Source organism: Miniopterus natalensis, chromosome 17, assembly GCF_054644295.1.
Source record: "Miniopterus natalensis isolate mMinNat1 chromosome 17, mMinNat1.hap1, whole genome shotgun sequence".
NCBI lineage: Eukaryota > Metazoa > Chordata > Mammalia > Chiroptera > Miniopteridae > Miniopterus > Miniopterus natalensis.
This window is the reverse complement of record NC_142097.1, coordinates 13,928,054-13,944,349: the sequence shown is the minus strand read 5'-3', so window position 1 is coordinate 13,944,349 and position 16,296 is coordinate 13,928,054. Positions and strand designations below refer to the sequence as shown.

At 49.7% G+C, this 16,296-nt stretch overlaps 1 protein-coding gene across 4 annotated transcripts in view; it reads left to right on the top strand.

The window, feature by feature from the left end:
- Positions 1-192: 192 nt before the first annotated feature.
- SGSM2 (small G protein signaling modulator 2) overlaps positions 193-16,296 on the top strand; it is a 33,817-nt gene continuing 17,713 nt past the window's right edge. For all 4 annotated transcript variants that reach the window (XM_087825961.1, XM_087825962.1, XM_087825960.1 and 1 more), the window contains exons 1-3: positions 193-267; positions 3,845-3,920; positions 15,927-16,089. In XM_087825961.1, coding sequence (XP_087682087.1) covers positions 211-267; positions 3,845-3,920; positions 15,927-16,089 — 296 coding nt within the window. In that variant the 5' untranslated portion in view covers positions 193-210. The remainder of the gene's footprint in view (positions 268-3,844; positions 3,921-15,926; positions 16,090-16,296) is intronic.

The following is a 16,296-nucleotide window of genomic DNA, read 5'->3' as shown; positions in this document are numbered from 1 at the left end:
CCAGCCGCCTGACGTCTGTGCGGGGCTCAGAAGATGGCTGCGGAGCCGAGCACCGGGCAGTGGCTGCGGCGGCGGCGGCGGGCGGGGAGAGCAGCGGACAGGGACTCCGTTTTGCGCGTGGGGCGCTGAGGCGAGAAGCACGGAGGCGGCGAGGGCGCGTGGGGGGTTTGGAGGGCCGCTCGGCGCAGCCTTTCCGTTACCCGCAGCACCATGAGCAGCGCGGAGGACGCAGTCAAAGAGAAACTGCTGTGGAACGTGAAAAAGGAGGTAAAGTCGGGGAAAGGATCCTCGGGGGCTGGGGTCCTGGCGGGAGCAACGCAAGGGGTGCAAAGGTCTGCGCCCACCGTCGGGCGCAGGCGCTCGCGGGCCGCCGCGGGCCCCGGGCGGGGGCGGGGTCCTGGACGAGCCGCGGTCCCACCCCTCTCGGGGATATGGGGTCAGCGCCCCTTGGCCGGAGGGGCTAGGTCGGTGCTCCCGGGCTTGTTTGCTCCGCGATCCTGCAGCTCCCCGCCCTGTGACGGCAGCTGTGCTGGGAGAGCGAGGTCGGGGGAGGGGTGGCGGCGATTTCTGGAGAACTGCAGCTGCCCATTCATTGCCCGCGCGGACTGGGGAGGGGGCGGGGCCCAGCGCGGGCCTCCTAGAGCCGCGGAACCGGTGATTTGGGGACTTAGCTCCTGTTTGCCCTATACCCCACTCTGGTATCCCTCTAGGAACTGAGTGGCAGCTGCGGGAGGGCTCGCCGCACCCCTCACTGCTTCTCAATCCACGCCCACCTCCTTACCCAGAGAAGGGGGTGGGAGGGCGAGTTTGATCGTGGTTTTTAAAACTCAAAATTTTTCCCCCTTTTGAGGAGCCCGCTGCCCCATGTCAGAAAAAGAATCCTTTACTAACGTCCTTTACTTTGACTGTGCCCTAAAGCCCATTTCAATTTCGGTTGGGGGGGGTGTGCCCATATGAATGACTCACCCCCATATGAGAGCTGGAGAACTCAAACCCGCAGAGTGGATTAAAATAGATTAGGCCTCTGGAGCCATGACCAGTGCTGACCTACCTCTGTGTCTGCCAGATGTGTGCACTCTGTGAGGGCAGGAAAACTGTCTGTTTTGTCCACTGCTCTGTATCCAGGGCCTGGCACACAGTAGGCACTCAATGACTGGTAACTGAATCTATTGATCTTGAAAACTGCAAGATCTGGTGGGAATGCATAAATTTTGGAAGAGTCTGGACCTAGCTCTGTGTGATCTTGAATAAGTTACTTAACCTCTCTGAATCTTAATTTCTTCATCTCTAAAATAGGGACATGATACCTACCTCACATATAAAAGTTACCATATTGGTTTCTTTACTCCCTCCTAGAGTTTCAGGATTGGAGAAGACTGTGGGTTCTCATAAAAATCCTGGAAGGCTCTAGTTGCTCCTGCATTAACTATGGCCTAGCGATTGTGCCCTAACATTTGTTCCTTTCCTGCTCATTGGCAAAGAAGTAGTTGAAGCCATCACCTTCCCAGCTGTGTGTGAGAAACTCCTTTGTGCCTTTGCTGTGAAGTAGCCAAGAAAGAGATTTTTTTAGGCCAGGAGTATATCAGATCAGCACTTCAGCCCCAACTCTGTTCTCCCCAAGGAAAAGAGAACTCTCAAATCTCAGTGATTATCCTCAGGAAACAAGCAGTCTGGCGACAGTATAAGTAAGAACAAAAAAAGTAGCCATACCCAAACTATGGCCATAGGTGCTAGGATTGTTGGTGTGATCCAAATTTGGGGTTGGTTAGGGATGATAGGAAAGATTTTTTTTTAAGACGATTCTTTTTTTAGTACTTGGAAGGCTGTCTGCACAACTCCAAGAATGATTTCTAAACAAATGTGAGAAATGTCCAGAATACATCATAGCTATGGATATTACCTGACAAAGGTTGACCTGCTTTGGAATTAGTTCCCTTTCCCCTTGAATATTTGATTTCGAGAGAAACATATCCTTTCTTCTCCTACAAGTAGAAACAGTGGGAATAATTGTAGGCAAGGCTGGCCTTTCACAATGGACCCCTGGTATCCAAATCCTAGGGGCATCTCTAGGTCCTCCTAACCTAAAAATCTGCCCTGCCAGCCTGCTTCAGATGCCTACAGGTTTTTGAGCTGTGACATTATGCTCTGTTCAATGCAAACACCCCTTGGTAAGTAATCTAGGAAGCTTTCAAGAGTATTGAGTGCAATATAAGAATCAACCAATGAATGCATAAATAAGTGGAACAAGTGGATGTTTCTCCCTTCCTCTGCCTCTCTAAAATCAATTTTTAAAAATTTTTAATTAGAAGAAAAAAGAGTTTAGAGTGCAGAATTTATCTAAACCCCCTAACTGCTAACCATGAGCAGTTTTCAGCAAGGAGGAGCCCCCATCTCCTTCCTCACTACTCCCCCTGCTGTAGAAGCTCTACCACCCTTCCAACTACACAGTCCAAGGTGAGGGACTTGGGAGCTAGGGCAGCATCAGGACATTTCACACCTTGTCCCCAAAAAATGGCAAAAACCAACTCTGCGCAGAGCTTGCTTTACTTGGAAGATTTTACAATGGGTTTGAGGTAATCCATTCCTTTAATCTCCAGGATTGGTATGTTTCTCCTGGCAGGTTCTCCCAGGACATCAAAAGTGCTTGGCTTAAATGTTGGGAGCATTTAGAACCTCATATACTGCTGATGGGAGTGTAGATTGGTACAACCACTTTGTAAACAATTTGGCAAAATCTAGTAAAGAGGGAAATATGCATCAGAAATTCCTTGCCTAAAAATATAAATCCAAAGAAAGGAGCCCCTATGTTCCCCCAAAGACATGTCCAGAATGTTCACAGCAGCACTATTCACAGCAGCCCCAAATTGGAAACTGCCAAGTGCCAGTCAGTTGTTGTGGTGTGTTCACACAATGGAGAGTGAACAATCCACAACTACACATAACATGAACAAATTTCACAATCACACCAGGGAGCAAAAGAAACACAGTCACAGAGCACAATACAATGAGTATTTACATCTAGTAAAAGTACAAAAACCAGAAAAACTACTCTATGACTTTAGAAATAGTGGGTACCTGTGAGGGGACCAGAAGGAAACTTGGTATAATGGGGGGGTACTTTGGGATGCAGGTCACATGTTCTGTTTCTAGATCTGGATGCTGGTTTCACAGGTGTGTTCAGTTTATGAAAATTAATTGAACTGTATAATTACGATCTACACACTTTTCTATGTTTACTACATGCCAACAAAGAAAGTTGTGTGTGTGTGTTTTTAAGTGTTTTCTTAAAGGTGTGACTGCTTACCTTACAAGGTATTTGGAAGCTTTTACATCTGAATAGGAACCCAAACATCAGGGTTTTACCTAGACAGAAAGAAGGCTGGGCTTGTGAGCTTGTGGAGAGAGTGGCCCTAAGGCCTAGATGTACCTACCCCTAACCTCAGAGAAAGGGGAGAAAAGGAGGGGCAGGTTGTTTATCTGCAGCCTGTACTGATACAGTTTGTCCCTAAAGGACAGCACGTTTGCCCAGAAGCCCTTCTCCAGCTAAGTACAGATGAGCAAACAGCCAGCATCCTATCCCCGTTTTCCACAGCAGGGCACTTCCTCCTGGGCTGGAACATCTGCACTGATTGGTTAGTAGGTTTATGGTATCTCTCTTCCTGTTTGCCTTTCCAAGATGCTTGGAGCTGTCTGTGCTGAAGATACTTGGCTTCCCCACCCCTCCCATCCTGTCGTCTACTCTGCAAGTGTCTGAACCCAGACAGGAGGGCAGAGCCAAGCTATATACTTGCCCACAGGCCTTTGATCAGAAAAATAAATGACAATACTCCCCATTTGTCCACAGGTGAAGCAAATCATGGAGGAGGCTGTCACCAGGAAGTTTGTGCATGAAGACAGTAGCCACATCATTGCTCTGTGTGGTAAGTGAGCAACTAGGAGATAGTGGGACATGGGTTTAAAACTGAAGACACTGTCCTGGCATCAGGAAAATATGAGAGCTCAGGTTTCATGGTTTTAAAATCTGGGTGCAAGTCAGAATCAACTCAGGCCCATCCCAGACCTACTGAATCAGGATCTTTAGGACCCAGGGATCTATACTTGTTTAGTCCCCTAAAACAGTAGTATTCAAATTTAGCGTACATCAGTGACCTGAAAGATTCCTGGATCCCAACATTGGAGTTTCTAATTCTAGTAGGTCTGGGGTGGGCTTGAGAATTTGCGTTTGTAACAAATGAATAAACGATGCTGATGCTGCTGGTCCAGGGACCACACTTCAAGAACCATTGTCCTAGATAATTCTGTTTGGGAACCAGTGCTCTGGTTTGTCCTTACATTAACTTTGGGGACAGTTTTGTGCTTTTTGGATGCTTTCTTTGCCATATCTACTTTCCAGTTAGTCCCATCTGTGTTGCTTCAGCATCCCAAATCTCCAAGCACTTGATTGGATGCAAATAGCATAGGATAAGAGGAATAGCCAAAGCCTTCCCACCTTAGAAGGGAGAAAGTCTGTAATAAACCACTTTCTCCTCAACGTGAACACTTTTGCCTTTGTAGGAGCAAGCCTGTCTCTACACACAGCAGAATTTTCTTGGATTTCCAGGGATTGAACCTTCCTTGCAGCTTCCTTTCTAAAGGGACGCACAGCCATTTGCCGTCTCTATGTTGTTTTACTTGGCCTCTAAGATTGGTGTTAGAGGTTCGTGGAAGGGAGGTTGTGCATTTTGAGGGGAAGGAAAGAAAGGAGCTGATAAGGGAGGGGATACTTTTAGACAGCAGCATGGTGAGGCAGATAGAGCTGCCCTTCCCATCAGTTCAGCAACAAAGATGGAAGGTCCACCTGGTTCCAGGTAGGGAAACAGCAGCAACAAGATGGATAGTCTCTGCCGCAGAGGCTTCCATTCTATAGGGAGACAGGAAACAAATACACAGATAAATACATCATGCAGTAACAGGTATGATAATAACTATGAAGAAAAATAAAGCAGAGAGATGTGGGAGGACGACTGGGGAGAGGCAGCCTATGAGCAGAGCCCGAGTGGCAGACTGAGGTTTCACACAAATCCTGGTGCTCTGCTTACTTCCTAAGTCACCTTGGACAAGTTTCTTAGCATCTTTCAGCCTCAGTTTGTTCCTCTAAAAGCCTGGTGATGATTCCCACTGCAGGGAGTTTTTATGGGGATTGAGATAATACATGTGAACGTCCCTAGCATTATGAAAGCTCAGAAAATGCCTGCCTTTCCTTCTCCTTTGGATGTTGAGGCTAAAGCTAGGATTGCAGGATTTGAGTTCCCACCATCTCCCTTTTGGGTAAGTTTTCCGGGTTCTTGGAGATGATGTAACGATTCCCATGTTTACAAGGAGCAGTCTGATCTACTCCTTTCTACTTATGCTGTGCTCCCGACATCAGCCACTATCTATCACTGACACCAGAAGGGCTCTGCTGGAGGCCCAATTTTGCATGGTTTGGTGCTAGGCTTTGTCTAGAGTACCTACAGGAAACACACACACACACACACACACACACACACACCCCCACCCCCCCACCCCCAAAACAAATTAGCACAAACAGCTTGTGCATGGGCGCCACATGTGGGTGGCCATGGAGGAGTGGGGGAAGAGAAGCTGGGAGAGAAGCTATGGGCATCCCACATTAGGCCAATTAAGGTGAGAAGAAACCTTCAGTTCTCTTCTCATCGGCCCAGGGCCTCCAGGAACTAGTGGGGCTTTCACTTTGTTTCTCCTGCCTGGAAGCCCAAGGGCTCTGCGGCAGGCAGAGTATCACCCTTAAAAGGAACAATTCTTCTTCTTTCAACCAGTTTCAGCTGCTAAAATAGAACAAGGGTTTATGAAATAGACCCAAGTCTCAGGGTTCCGAAGTCAGCCCAGGAGCAAGAGGTACCCTGTTCTGCTGGATCTCAGGAGGTGCCTTGGGTCCAGGAGTGCAAACTTAAATGCGTATACAGGGTTGGATGAGAAAGGCCCACCCAGGAAGCTGTTGGGTGTGAAACATCTGGCAGTGATGAGAGCTGGGCTGGACTGAACTGGATAGTGCCTGCCCTATTTGAAGAGGGCAGCCACCACTCAGCTCCTGCAGGAATGCCAGCCCAGGCATGCCATGGCCTTTGTTTTATTTTAAGAGAATCTAGAAGTCTGGGATTTTATATGACACTTCCCAATTTTTAAATGCTGATAACTAATTCCCCCTTCTTAAAAATTATGTGGGCTGCACAAAAGGCCTCTGCAAGCCTCTGCCAGTTTGCTGCCTCTGCCTTGGGCTTGGTGCACAGTCACAGAGGGAACATTAGCAGGAGGGGCTGCCAACAGCATAAAGCTCAGCCAAGCTGGGGCATCTGAGACCCATTAAAAAAGGAATCTTCACACTGTCAAAATTGATATATTTGGTGAGGTAAATCTCAATCTGGGCTCAACCAGGTTGGTTTAAAGCAGTGATTATCAACCTTTTTTTCCTGTCTGTAAGCCATTTACATGCATCACATAGTGGAATCATAATCAGGGATTATTGGGGGACAGGCAGAGGGAAGAATAGATGCATATTGAGGGAAAACTCCACCCCTCTGGTTTTTGGAGATTCTAATAGGCCGGTTTCCTTCACCTCCTGGAAAAATGCTCAGGAATCACTTTCAGTCTGAAGCAGATTCAATTTAATACTGGGTCTTACTGTTCTAGCCACATCCAGAATTCAGCTTTGTTCTGGGAGAAATGGGAGTGCAGAGAAGATGCTGAGAGATTGGGAGCAGAGTGAAGGCTGTGGAGACTGGATTAACTGTGGAGTGGTCACATCCCCTAGAGCTTTGAGGAGTGCTGGGGCTCTGGACCCTCTGTTCTTGGTAGAGGAGAGCTAGGGAGTGACTGAGGAGGGCAGAGGCTGGGCAAGATGAGCTTCTCTGAACTTCCTTAGAATAGGGACATTTGAACTGGAAACAGAACCTTCCGAGAGAGCCTTAGAAATGGAACTGAAGAATCCTTGAGTCAAGACCTGGCCCTGGGCACGCTGCATGCCTGTGCCTTTCCCTTCCCTCTCCCCTTCCCCCACAGGCATGCCCCCCTAAACTCTAAGTGTCCCTATGAGACTTGCAACCAGGGGAGCAATGGGCACCAGCAGCTTGTCCCAGGCTAACCCCTAGAACCTGTCTCCAAGGCCCCTTTTCTCTGACTTCTCAGTGAGCCAAAGCAGGCCCTCCTGCTGCTGCTTCAGTCCTAAGCCCTTGCTTGTTTCACAGTCCCCAGCTTTAATAAACATATTCTCAAAATAAAGTAAAATCAACCCAGTCCTGGGTGAACTCAGGACAGTTGCACCAGGTCCCAGTTCCTTTTATCCAGGGGGAAGAGTGAGACTCCTAGGACCTGCGAGAAATGTACATTTGTTGTGTGTCTGCTGTGGTTGTTCCCAAACCTGCCTTTCCAGAAACTGGTCAGGCTCCTGCAGGTACAGACCCTATGAGGAAGCTTTGCTGGCAAACCCTGGCTGGAGGGAGGGGTTCTCTGTGTGCTGTTCTCTGACCACAGAGCACGTCTGCAGTGCTGCTCTGAGGCAGCCCCTCTGAACTCCCAAACCAGGGGGTCAGACCCTGTGTGACTGCCCCTCCTGCTGGTCAAGGCTGGGGCTTGGGGAGTAGGCCCAAACCTACCACTGTATGGTTTGTCAAGTCATGTCCAGTTTGCATTTTGTTTCACAATATGGTCTTTGAAACTTTTAATGTAGACTTACTGTTGAAGCAAAATAATGCTTCTTGTTTTCCCTGTGGCTTATTGAACCCCCAGGTGTAGGCTGATTACCTTCTGCCACCCCTTCCCCCAGAGGGCAAGGTGCTTTTAACTTTTATTTGTGGGCAACTCAAGGTCAGGGTTAAACAGCAAATTGTCCCAAGTTTCACCTTTGAACTCTGCATTTGTGATAACATATGTGCTTAAAGAGGGCATCCTCAATTTAGGCATCAGCCCATGAGTACTGGTGTTTTCTCTGGACCTGCCCTCCCCTCTTGCAGGTCTGAGTCTTTCTTCACAGTACCTCAAAGATATTGTGGGGTCCGTTTCAGACCACTCACTTTATTGTGAGCAAGTCATAATTTTTTTGCTGGTGGAGGGTCTTGCCTTCAGTTTGTAAAAACTGCAACATCTGTGAAGCGTAATAAAGCAAAGCGCAATATAGCGAAGTGTGCCCGTGCTTCTGTTTGCTCTGTTCTCATTGGGTGCTGAGGCTGGATTTTAACCTTCGGTGGCAGAGGGGATTTACAAGGTCCACGGAGAAGTTCCTAGCCTGGCACCGTAGGTTCTCAGACTCATAATTGTCTCCTCTCCCCTGGAGGCATTGGGGGCAGGGCCCAGGCTAGGCCTGGGTATCCATCCGTGCCCCTCACTCTTCAGGTTCCTGGCCCTCCCAGTGCAGATCAAAGATCTGTCAACCACAAGGTTGCTTCAGGCTGAGTATGAGCTGTAATGGGAGACAGGGGTGGAGTCTGTGGAGCTGGGAACAATATCAGGGCTTTATTAACCAGCTCCCTGTTGCTAAGCAGCTGTCATTAGCGAGGAAGGTCGGCCGCAGTGAGCTCCTCTGGGGAATGGCAAGGAAATGCTAATGAGCTGGGAGAGAAGCAGGTGCTACGGAAGGATTGCATCTCACCTGGGAAACCGCCACCAGAGATATTTAGCACATTCTGAGATTCAGGCTCCAGGCAGTTTTTAGCCTGTCTCCTTTCAGTGAAAGGGATTCCTTCTCTCTCCTTCCCTCCCCTCACTGAATGAACAGCTCGTTCTTGGTATAGCTGGAGTCTGCCTTCCCTTCCGAAATGAATGAGTAGGAAGGCAGGCCCTCTGGGACACTGGTCCCCTTGCCTGGTTTGGGGCATGGCTGAGGGCACATGGTGGTGGTCTGTAGCTGAGACTTTGGAGTCTGACAGACCTGGGTTCACACCCTGACCTGGTCACTAGTGTGTGTGCCAGTTTTTCAGCAATCGTGAACCTACCCCAGAGGGTTGATGTGAGGACTAATGGAGTGATGCAGGTACATCAGAGCCAGGTATGCAGTAGGTGCTCAATAATGTTGCTGTCATCATCACCGATGACGTTCTACTTTGTTCTTGAAAGCGATCCTACAACCTTCCCCATGAGGCCTCCTAGAACCCTCTCCAGGATTCCATCTGGAAATCCGTGTTTCTGGTGGTTTGAAGCATCTGGACAGTCAGAGAAATTTGAACTCCAGGAACTCAACCAGGAAGTTTAATAAGTATTATGCACAGGTTTTTAGAGAGCCATCTTTTAGAGGTACATACTGAAATATTTATAGATAAAAGTATATGATGTCTAAAATTCGCTTCAGAATAATCAGGGGGAAAGCAAAAGAGTGGTTGGAGTTGGTGTAACTGAAACAAGATTGGTCACAACTTGACTATGGCTTAAGTCAGGGTGATGGGCACACAGGGTTCGTTACACTGCCCTCTTTTGTTTATGTTTGGAATTTTCCACACTGAAATTAAAAAAGGGGAGGGGTGGATGATGAGAGGATGGGAGGAAGAGAGAGAGCGTGAATATAGATAACTTCCCTGAGAAATTTTACATAAAGGGAGCAGCTGAATGGCTCAGGGCCTGAATGAGGGTATAGGGCCAAGGGAGGCTCTGGTGGTGGGGTTTTTAAGTTGGAAAAATTACAGAATGTTTATATACAAATGAAAAGTCTCTCATAGGGAAACCTTAAAGGTACAGGGTGTTTGCTGGAGCAGTGGTCTTGAGAGGTGAAAGGGGCTGGTATCCAATGCCCAGGAGGAAGGCATGGCCTTAGGGAGGAGCACAGCCAGGCCGTCTGTAGGTACAGGAGGGAAGGCAGGGGATGGGCATGAGGCACAGGGAGGAGGGGCGCCAGCCTTCCGTGTGCTGGGCAGTAATCAAGGAGCCTTTTGCACCTCTGCATGTGCTGTTCCTTCAGCCACTCACCACCCATGAGGTGGGACCTGTTCTTTTCCCCATTTGCAGCTGAAGCGCAGAGAGATTTGGTGATGTGCACAAAGTCAGACAGTTTGTAAGGAAATGGTTTGAACCCATATCTGTCTTGCCCCAAAGCCTGTGCTGCCCAGGGGTGGGTCTTACCCGTGAGGTCTGCCTAGGGGTGGAGCCTGGAGGTGTCGGGATTTGAGGAGGAGTTGGCCCTCATGGAGACATAGCTCGGGCCACCAAACAGTGGACTCTGAGAGACAGTGTGTCCCTTGCCAAGCTGCATGAGCCCAGCACTGGCCTCATTCCCTGGGAAGCCACTGTAAGCACTGTGCCTGCAGACCCTGCCTTACATTCCCAGTGGGGCCAGGAAGATGGGTATGTGTGGTATGAATTTCATTTCCCTCACCTGTTTGGTTCTGGAATATGACAGCAATGCTTTCTTGTTTTAGGGTGTTGAACAAACTGAAGGCTTCCCCACAAACTGAAGCAAACAGCCAGCATCACCAGTGTAGGCTGAGAGAAAATGTACCTTCGTTACCATAGAAAGGCTCATTCCGGGTGGAGGCAGCAGTTGCAAATCCCTGGGTGGAAGTACCAGCCAGGGAAGTGGAGAGGAGACAGGCTGGCAATGCCTGGCCTAGCCTCTTTGCTCCTCCCACCTCATCACTGCGGATAAACATCCGACTTCCTCCATTAGCACTAGGAGGAAGTCCCTAACTTAAAAAGAGGCACCCCTCCCACCCTTTCCTTTCTCACCGGCGAGGCTGCTCCTCTTGGACAGCCTTGGTTCCACCATCCAAGGCGTTCAGCTTTTAAAAATCTGTTCTGAGTAGCGTCCCCAAAAACTCCAGGACCAAAACCAGCCACCTGTGGCTGGCTGCTCCACCCAGTGCTTTCCTCACTTGGGTTCTCTATGGCAACTACAAGCAGCTGGCAGAGGTGGGGGAGCAGAGAACACTTGCCACACCTGTTCCTCCCGTTATGAGCTCCTCCTGGGTCAGAGCCTTGGGCCCAGCCTTCATGTCCTGCTGTGCCTACTCTGGGTGCTGTATCCCTCTACTTCAGTCAGCTGACCTAGTTCCTTGAAGGTCATTCGGCAAGTCCCCCTATTACCTGTCTGGGCTTGTCCAGGCCCCTTGGCTCCTGAGTGTAGCTTAAAACATAGATATGCAGGTGAAAGCCACGGCTGTTTCTGAGGGCCCCTGGGTTGAGTGAGGACCCTTCTCAACCACTGCTGCATTTCCTGGGCAGCCATAGCTTTTGTCCATTCTTATGGCCTCCCAAGACACCAAAGTTTGTCCCAGCCCACTGAATTGTTTCTCTGGTCCCTGCCCAGCTCAGATTACCTGCGGCTCCCCTAAGCAGAGCCCAGATACTCCTGTGGGGATGGGAAACTGAGCGAATCAGGAGACCCTGTTTGCTGAGGGAGCTGTTGAAGGAATGGGTGCCCATGGACAGACCCAGCCTTCCTGGGGTTTGTGAGTTTTGATTCACCTCCAGGTTGAAGAGAATCTCTGGCATCATCTCATGATGGAATACTGGTACCAGGCTTGGATGGTCACCTACTCAGTTATAATTATTTTGAATTGGTGATATATTTACTTGGTTCAAAAATCAAAATTACACGAAAGATATACAGTGAAAAGTTTCACTCCTTTCCCTGCCCGCATTCACCCACTTCTCCACTTACAAATTCCCACACAAGTAACCTACCACTTTTGTTTCTTGTGTATCCTTCCAGAATTTTTTTTTTTAATATGTTTTTACTGATTTCAGAGAGAAGAAGGGAGAGGGAGAGGGAGAGAGAGATAGAAACATCAATGATAAGACAGAGTCATTGATCGGCTGCCTCCTGCACGCCCCCTGCTGGGAGACAAGCCCACAACCTGGGCATGTGCCCTGACCGGGAGTCGAACCATGAACCCCCATTCATAGGTCGACGCCCAACCATTGATCCGGGCTGGGCGGGCCAGAATTTTTATACTAATAAAAAATTGTATTCTTTGTTTACCCCACCCTCTTTGTAATCAAGGTATCGTGCAGTTATACTGCTCCACGTCTTGCTCTTGGAGACCTTTCTGTTTCAAATAATTTCTAGGGAGCATTCTATTCTTTGTCAGAGTTGCATAACAGTCCCCTCTATGTTTAACCTGTTTCTTGTTGATGGACATGTGGATACTTTTTAGCCTTTTGCTGTTATAACTAAGTAACCCGGCAGTCCTATCTGTAGACTAGATTCTTTGAAGAGAAGTTACTGAATCAGAGGTTACTTGCAATGTTGATAGTGCCACATTGCCTCCCGAGGGGTGGTACCAATCAGCCCTCCCCCAGCAAAGTATGAGAAGATTCAGTAACTTCCCAAGCCCTTTCCATCTGTGTCTACCAATGTCTCCTCTGTTCCAAACTGGGCTCCTTGGAATGATTAAATCTGTGTGTAGTGATTTGTAGGAAGGGGCCCTATCATGTTTCATTAGCGCTTATGGTCTCCACCTATTTAGCATGTGTTAACCCTATAGCTTAATCGCCTTTAGGGACACGTCAGGGGCTGGTGATGGAGATTTGCAGGGCTGCCCTGGGCCTGTAGCTCCTAGCCTTTCCCTGGGGAGATGGTGCCAGACCTTTTGGGGGAAGGAAGATGTCCACAGCAAGGTGATAGAGTTCAAATTAGTTCTACTTCTGCCCAGAGTTGCAGTTCCTTGAGCTTTCCTATTAGTGGGATGGGGTGACGAAGTAGAGCGTATACCCTGGACTCGTCTGGCACCCTAACTCAGAAGGCCACCAGGAGGCCAGGGTGGGGAGGTAGGAGGATCACGTTTGAGTCAGGTCTGTTTCTCTGTTTTGTTTCATTCACCCAAACCTTTCTACTCCAACTAATGGCTGGAAACTGGATTTTTATTCATATGCCTTTTTCCCATATGAAATGAGCCAAATGATGTCAGGGCTGTCTCACCCCTGTTCTAGTGCATCCGGAGTGGCTGTAGGTGGTACCTGGACACACTGGGACAGAGGGTCCTTTACGTCTGCGTGACCAGGGCCCAGACAGCTGTTAGAGGGGGATGGGCTCTGCCGACTCCGTGCTTTAGCTGTGACGGGTGTCTCCTGCCACAGCCTCCACCCCGGCGGTGAGTCATGGTGGCAGTCTGGACGGAAAGAGGAGTAAGGCACCAGAGCTCTCCTGCGTGGTGCCCGGGGCTTTCCGTCAGGAGGGCAGAAGAGGCATGGGCCTTTATGCAGACTTCTCCCGGGGGAGCAAGGGGGCAGGAGAGTTGGACATTGTTGCCAATGCTCTGGACCTGCAGCTCTGTGTATTAAAGGGAGAGAGAGTGTCTTTATATTTGTATCTCTGAGTTTTGAATGTCTGTGTTTATGCTCAACCTAAAAATCTTAGAGCAAGGGTTCTTAAACTTTTTTGGGTCAGGTACCCCTTTCAGAAGCTAAAAGCCATGGATTCTCATCCAGAATTAAAGCACTCACTGTAAGGATGCTGGAGCAATTTCAGGGGGTCACTAGAGCCCCAGAAGCCCATCCACAAACCCTCTTAGGGGAGCAGTTCTCACTTGTTATTAGTGTTGTTAGTATGACTACTGTGACGTTATTGTTTTACCTCCCTGCTGCACACAGTGACATTTTTCATTGCATGTGCCTGTTCTCTGTGGAGGGCTGAGAGGGGTTTCTCCTTCCCCGGGCATTGCCTGGGCACCCTGCCTGGGTTTCACAGAAGGAACTTAGGGTCTGTGGGGTGAGAAGCAGGGACTGGGCATGATATTTGGGCTTCTCTCAATATCCCCTACTTGGAGTGATTGCAGAGGAATGCCTTTGCTCACTCCAGGGAACCCTAATGCCTATGCTCAGGCTGAGGAAGATGGGTGAGGCCAAGAGAGATGGTAGTGCCACCGCCTGCCATTCCCAGTTTCCCCAGGGCGGCTGCATTCTATCTCCCGGGGAAGGTGGGAAGGTTAATGATTCATTATCCCAGCCATTAGTGACATCGCCAAGGTACTTGATTCCCTGCAGGACCAGTGCCACCTGCTACTTCTCTGGCCTGTTCAGTGCTGATTCTCTCCTGCTCTGGATGGGGAGTGCAACCCTAGAAAATAGTCACCACCTTCCTACAGATGTGGACTTGTAGCTGCAGCAGCCCCAGGACCAAGAGACTGGGACAAAAGGGTCTCTTGCCTGTATACCCCAGGCCACACAAGACCTCCAGGGACCAATGGGACTAGCTATAGAAGGAGTATGTGGACACTTAAGCAAAGATTCCACCACATGCTCTGTACATGCATCAGGTGTGTCAATAATCTGTCTGCACGCACACGTGAACATAGATGTATGAACACGTGTGAAGGAAAGGCTGCGCCTGGCAAAATGAGTCCTCTGAGGCCTGAGCAGGGAGGAGCTCTAGCAGGAAGCTCTCAGAGAGGGAGGGGTCCTGCCTTGTTTTCCCTCCCCTGAGACGCTCTCACTGAGCTGGCTGGCCTCCAGGGACTCTCCAACATCAAGGGAGGGCCAAACAAAACTCATTTTTATAGGACAGCATTGACTGCCTGTCAATTACTAAAAATAAAGGCAAAAAAACAGGTGAGAATCTCTGTTTTCAGCGATTATGTCCTAAGTCTGGGTTTCATATTTCTAACAACGCTAGTCACGATAAATGATCGGCTTCATTTCCCCTGTTTCTAAGAGAACAGCATCTCCACCCACCTCTGGGGCCGCCTGTGATCCTGTCTCCAATGCATCCACTCCTCTCCCTGCCAGGGAGAGGTCTTGCAAAATCCCAGGCCTTACAGGTTAGCTGTAGAACAGAGTCAGGAACCCGCAGGGATCAAGTGCCCCCTGCGTACAAGACCCTGAGCAAGAGATTTTATACTTCATCTCGTGTAACATTTCGTACCAGTCCTTAGAAGTATATCTCATTCCACAGATGATAAAACGGACGCTCAGAGCATGAAGTCACTTACACAGGTTTCCCAGAGATAGTATGAGTGTCCACAGCAGCTTCAGACCCTGTTGGTCTGCCTCCCTGCCTCCAGCACAGCACTGTTTTCAATCCTTGTGAAAAGAGCATCTGTGAAGTGAAGGGAGCACCTTGTGCCACCAGCGCCTTCCTGCCCTCTGAACACACCTGGAGAAGGTCAAAGGCGCTCGGGCCACTATGTTTCTGTGATCAGATCCCTTCCCCTTTCTGGGCTTTTTTTCTCCTCACTTGTAAAACAGTTAGGTTGGCCTCAGTAGTGGCCAAGCCCCTTCTTCCCCCGCATATACACACTAATATTTTTAGATTCTATTCATGGCCAGGGTAACTCCCCACTCTCTACCACCAAGCCCTTCTTTCCTTCCTGTGGAGTCTGTCTGTAGTCAGCAGTATCCAGATGGAGAGAGGAAGCCTAGTTCCTAAAAACATGAATGAATGAAGGGAAGCCCTCCCTGCATGGGAAATAGAAATCTCTCACTCTCGGCTGCTGGGCTCATCAATAATGCAGGGGCCGCTGTCGGATCTGATCTCTGCAATGGCTTCATCAATATTTCAGCTCCTTCTCCAGAACCCGTCTCTTAGCAACCACTTCATGCGTGCTCTCCAGGAGGGCTGCTGGACTGTGTGCTCCCTGCGTCCCCATCCCTGTAAGTGGGCAGGGCATTGAGCTGCCCATGCCAACTGGAACTGGCAACTTTGGTCCTCACAGCCCTAGGGGCGATGCTGCATACAGCAGACATGTGCCCACCAGGTGAGGGAGAGGAACGGCCTGGCGTGTCAGAGCCCCCACAGGCCCGTTCAGGGCAGGAGCAGATGGACAGGGAGAGGAATTGGGAAGGAGGTCGGTATATCTTCCTGGCCTGCCTAAGACTGACACCCCACCCCCTAGTCCTAGCATGGGTCAGGCCTGCCCTTGCCCCTCTGCCCTCCCTAGGTGTAGGGAAGAGGAGTGTTCTCTTTTCTCCCCCTTGCCCAGGCTCAGGTGCTGGCTCCCTCTGTGGCCTAGGTGCAGTGGAGGCTTGCCTCCTGCATCAGCTGAGACGCCGTGCCGCCGGCTTCCTGCGCAGTGACAAGATGGCAGCTTTGTTCACCAAGGTGGGGAAGACATGCCCAGTGGCTGGGGAGATTTGCCACAAGGTACAGGAGCTGCAGCAACAAGTAGAGGGCAGGTGAGCCCTGGGCCCGCCCCTCCCACCCCTCCCTCCTGCTTTACCATTTGGTATTTGCCGGGTATTGGCTTCCTGGGCTCATTTCTTGCAGGGCTTCTCAGGACCAGCCTAAGGGTGTGCATTGGCCATTTTCAGGCATAAGGCTCTATCCCCCACCTTCAACATCCCCACCCTGGTCAGTCCTCTGGGTTCTCATCTTGTGTCACC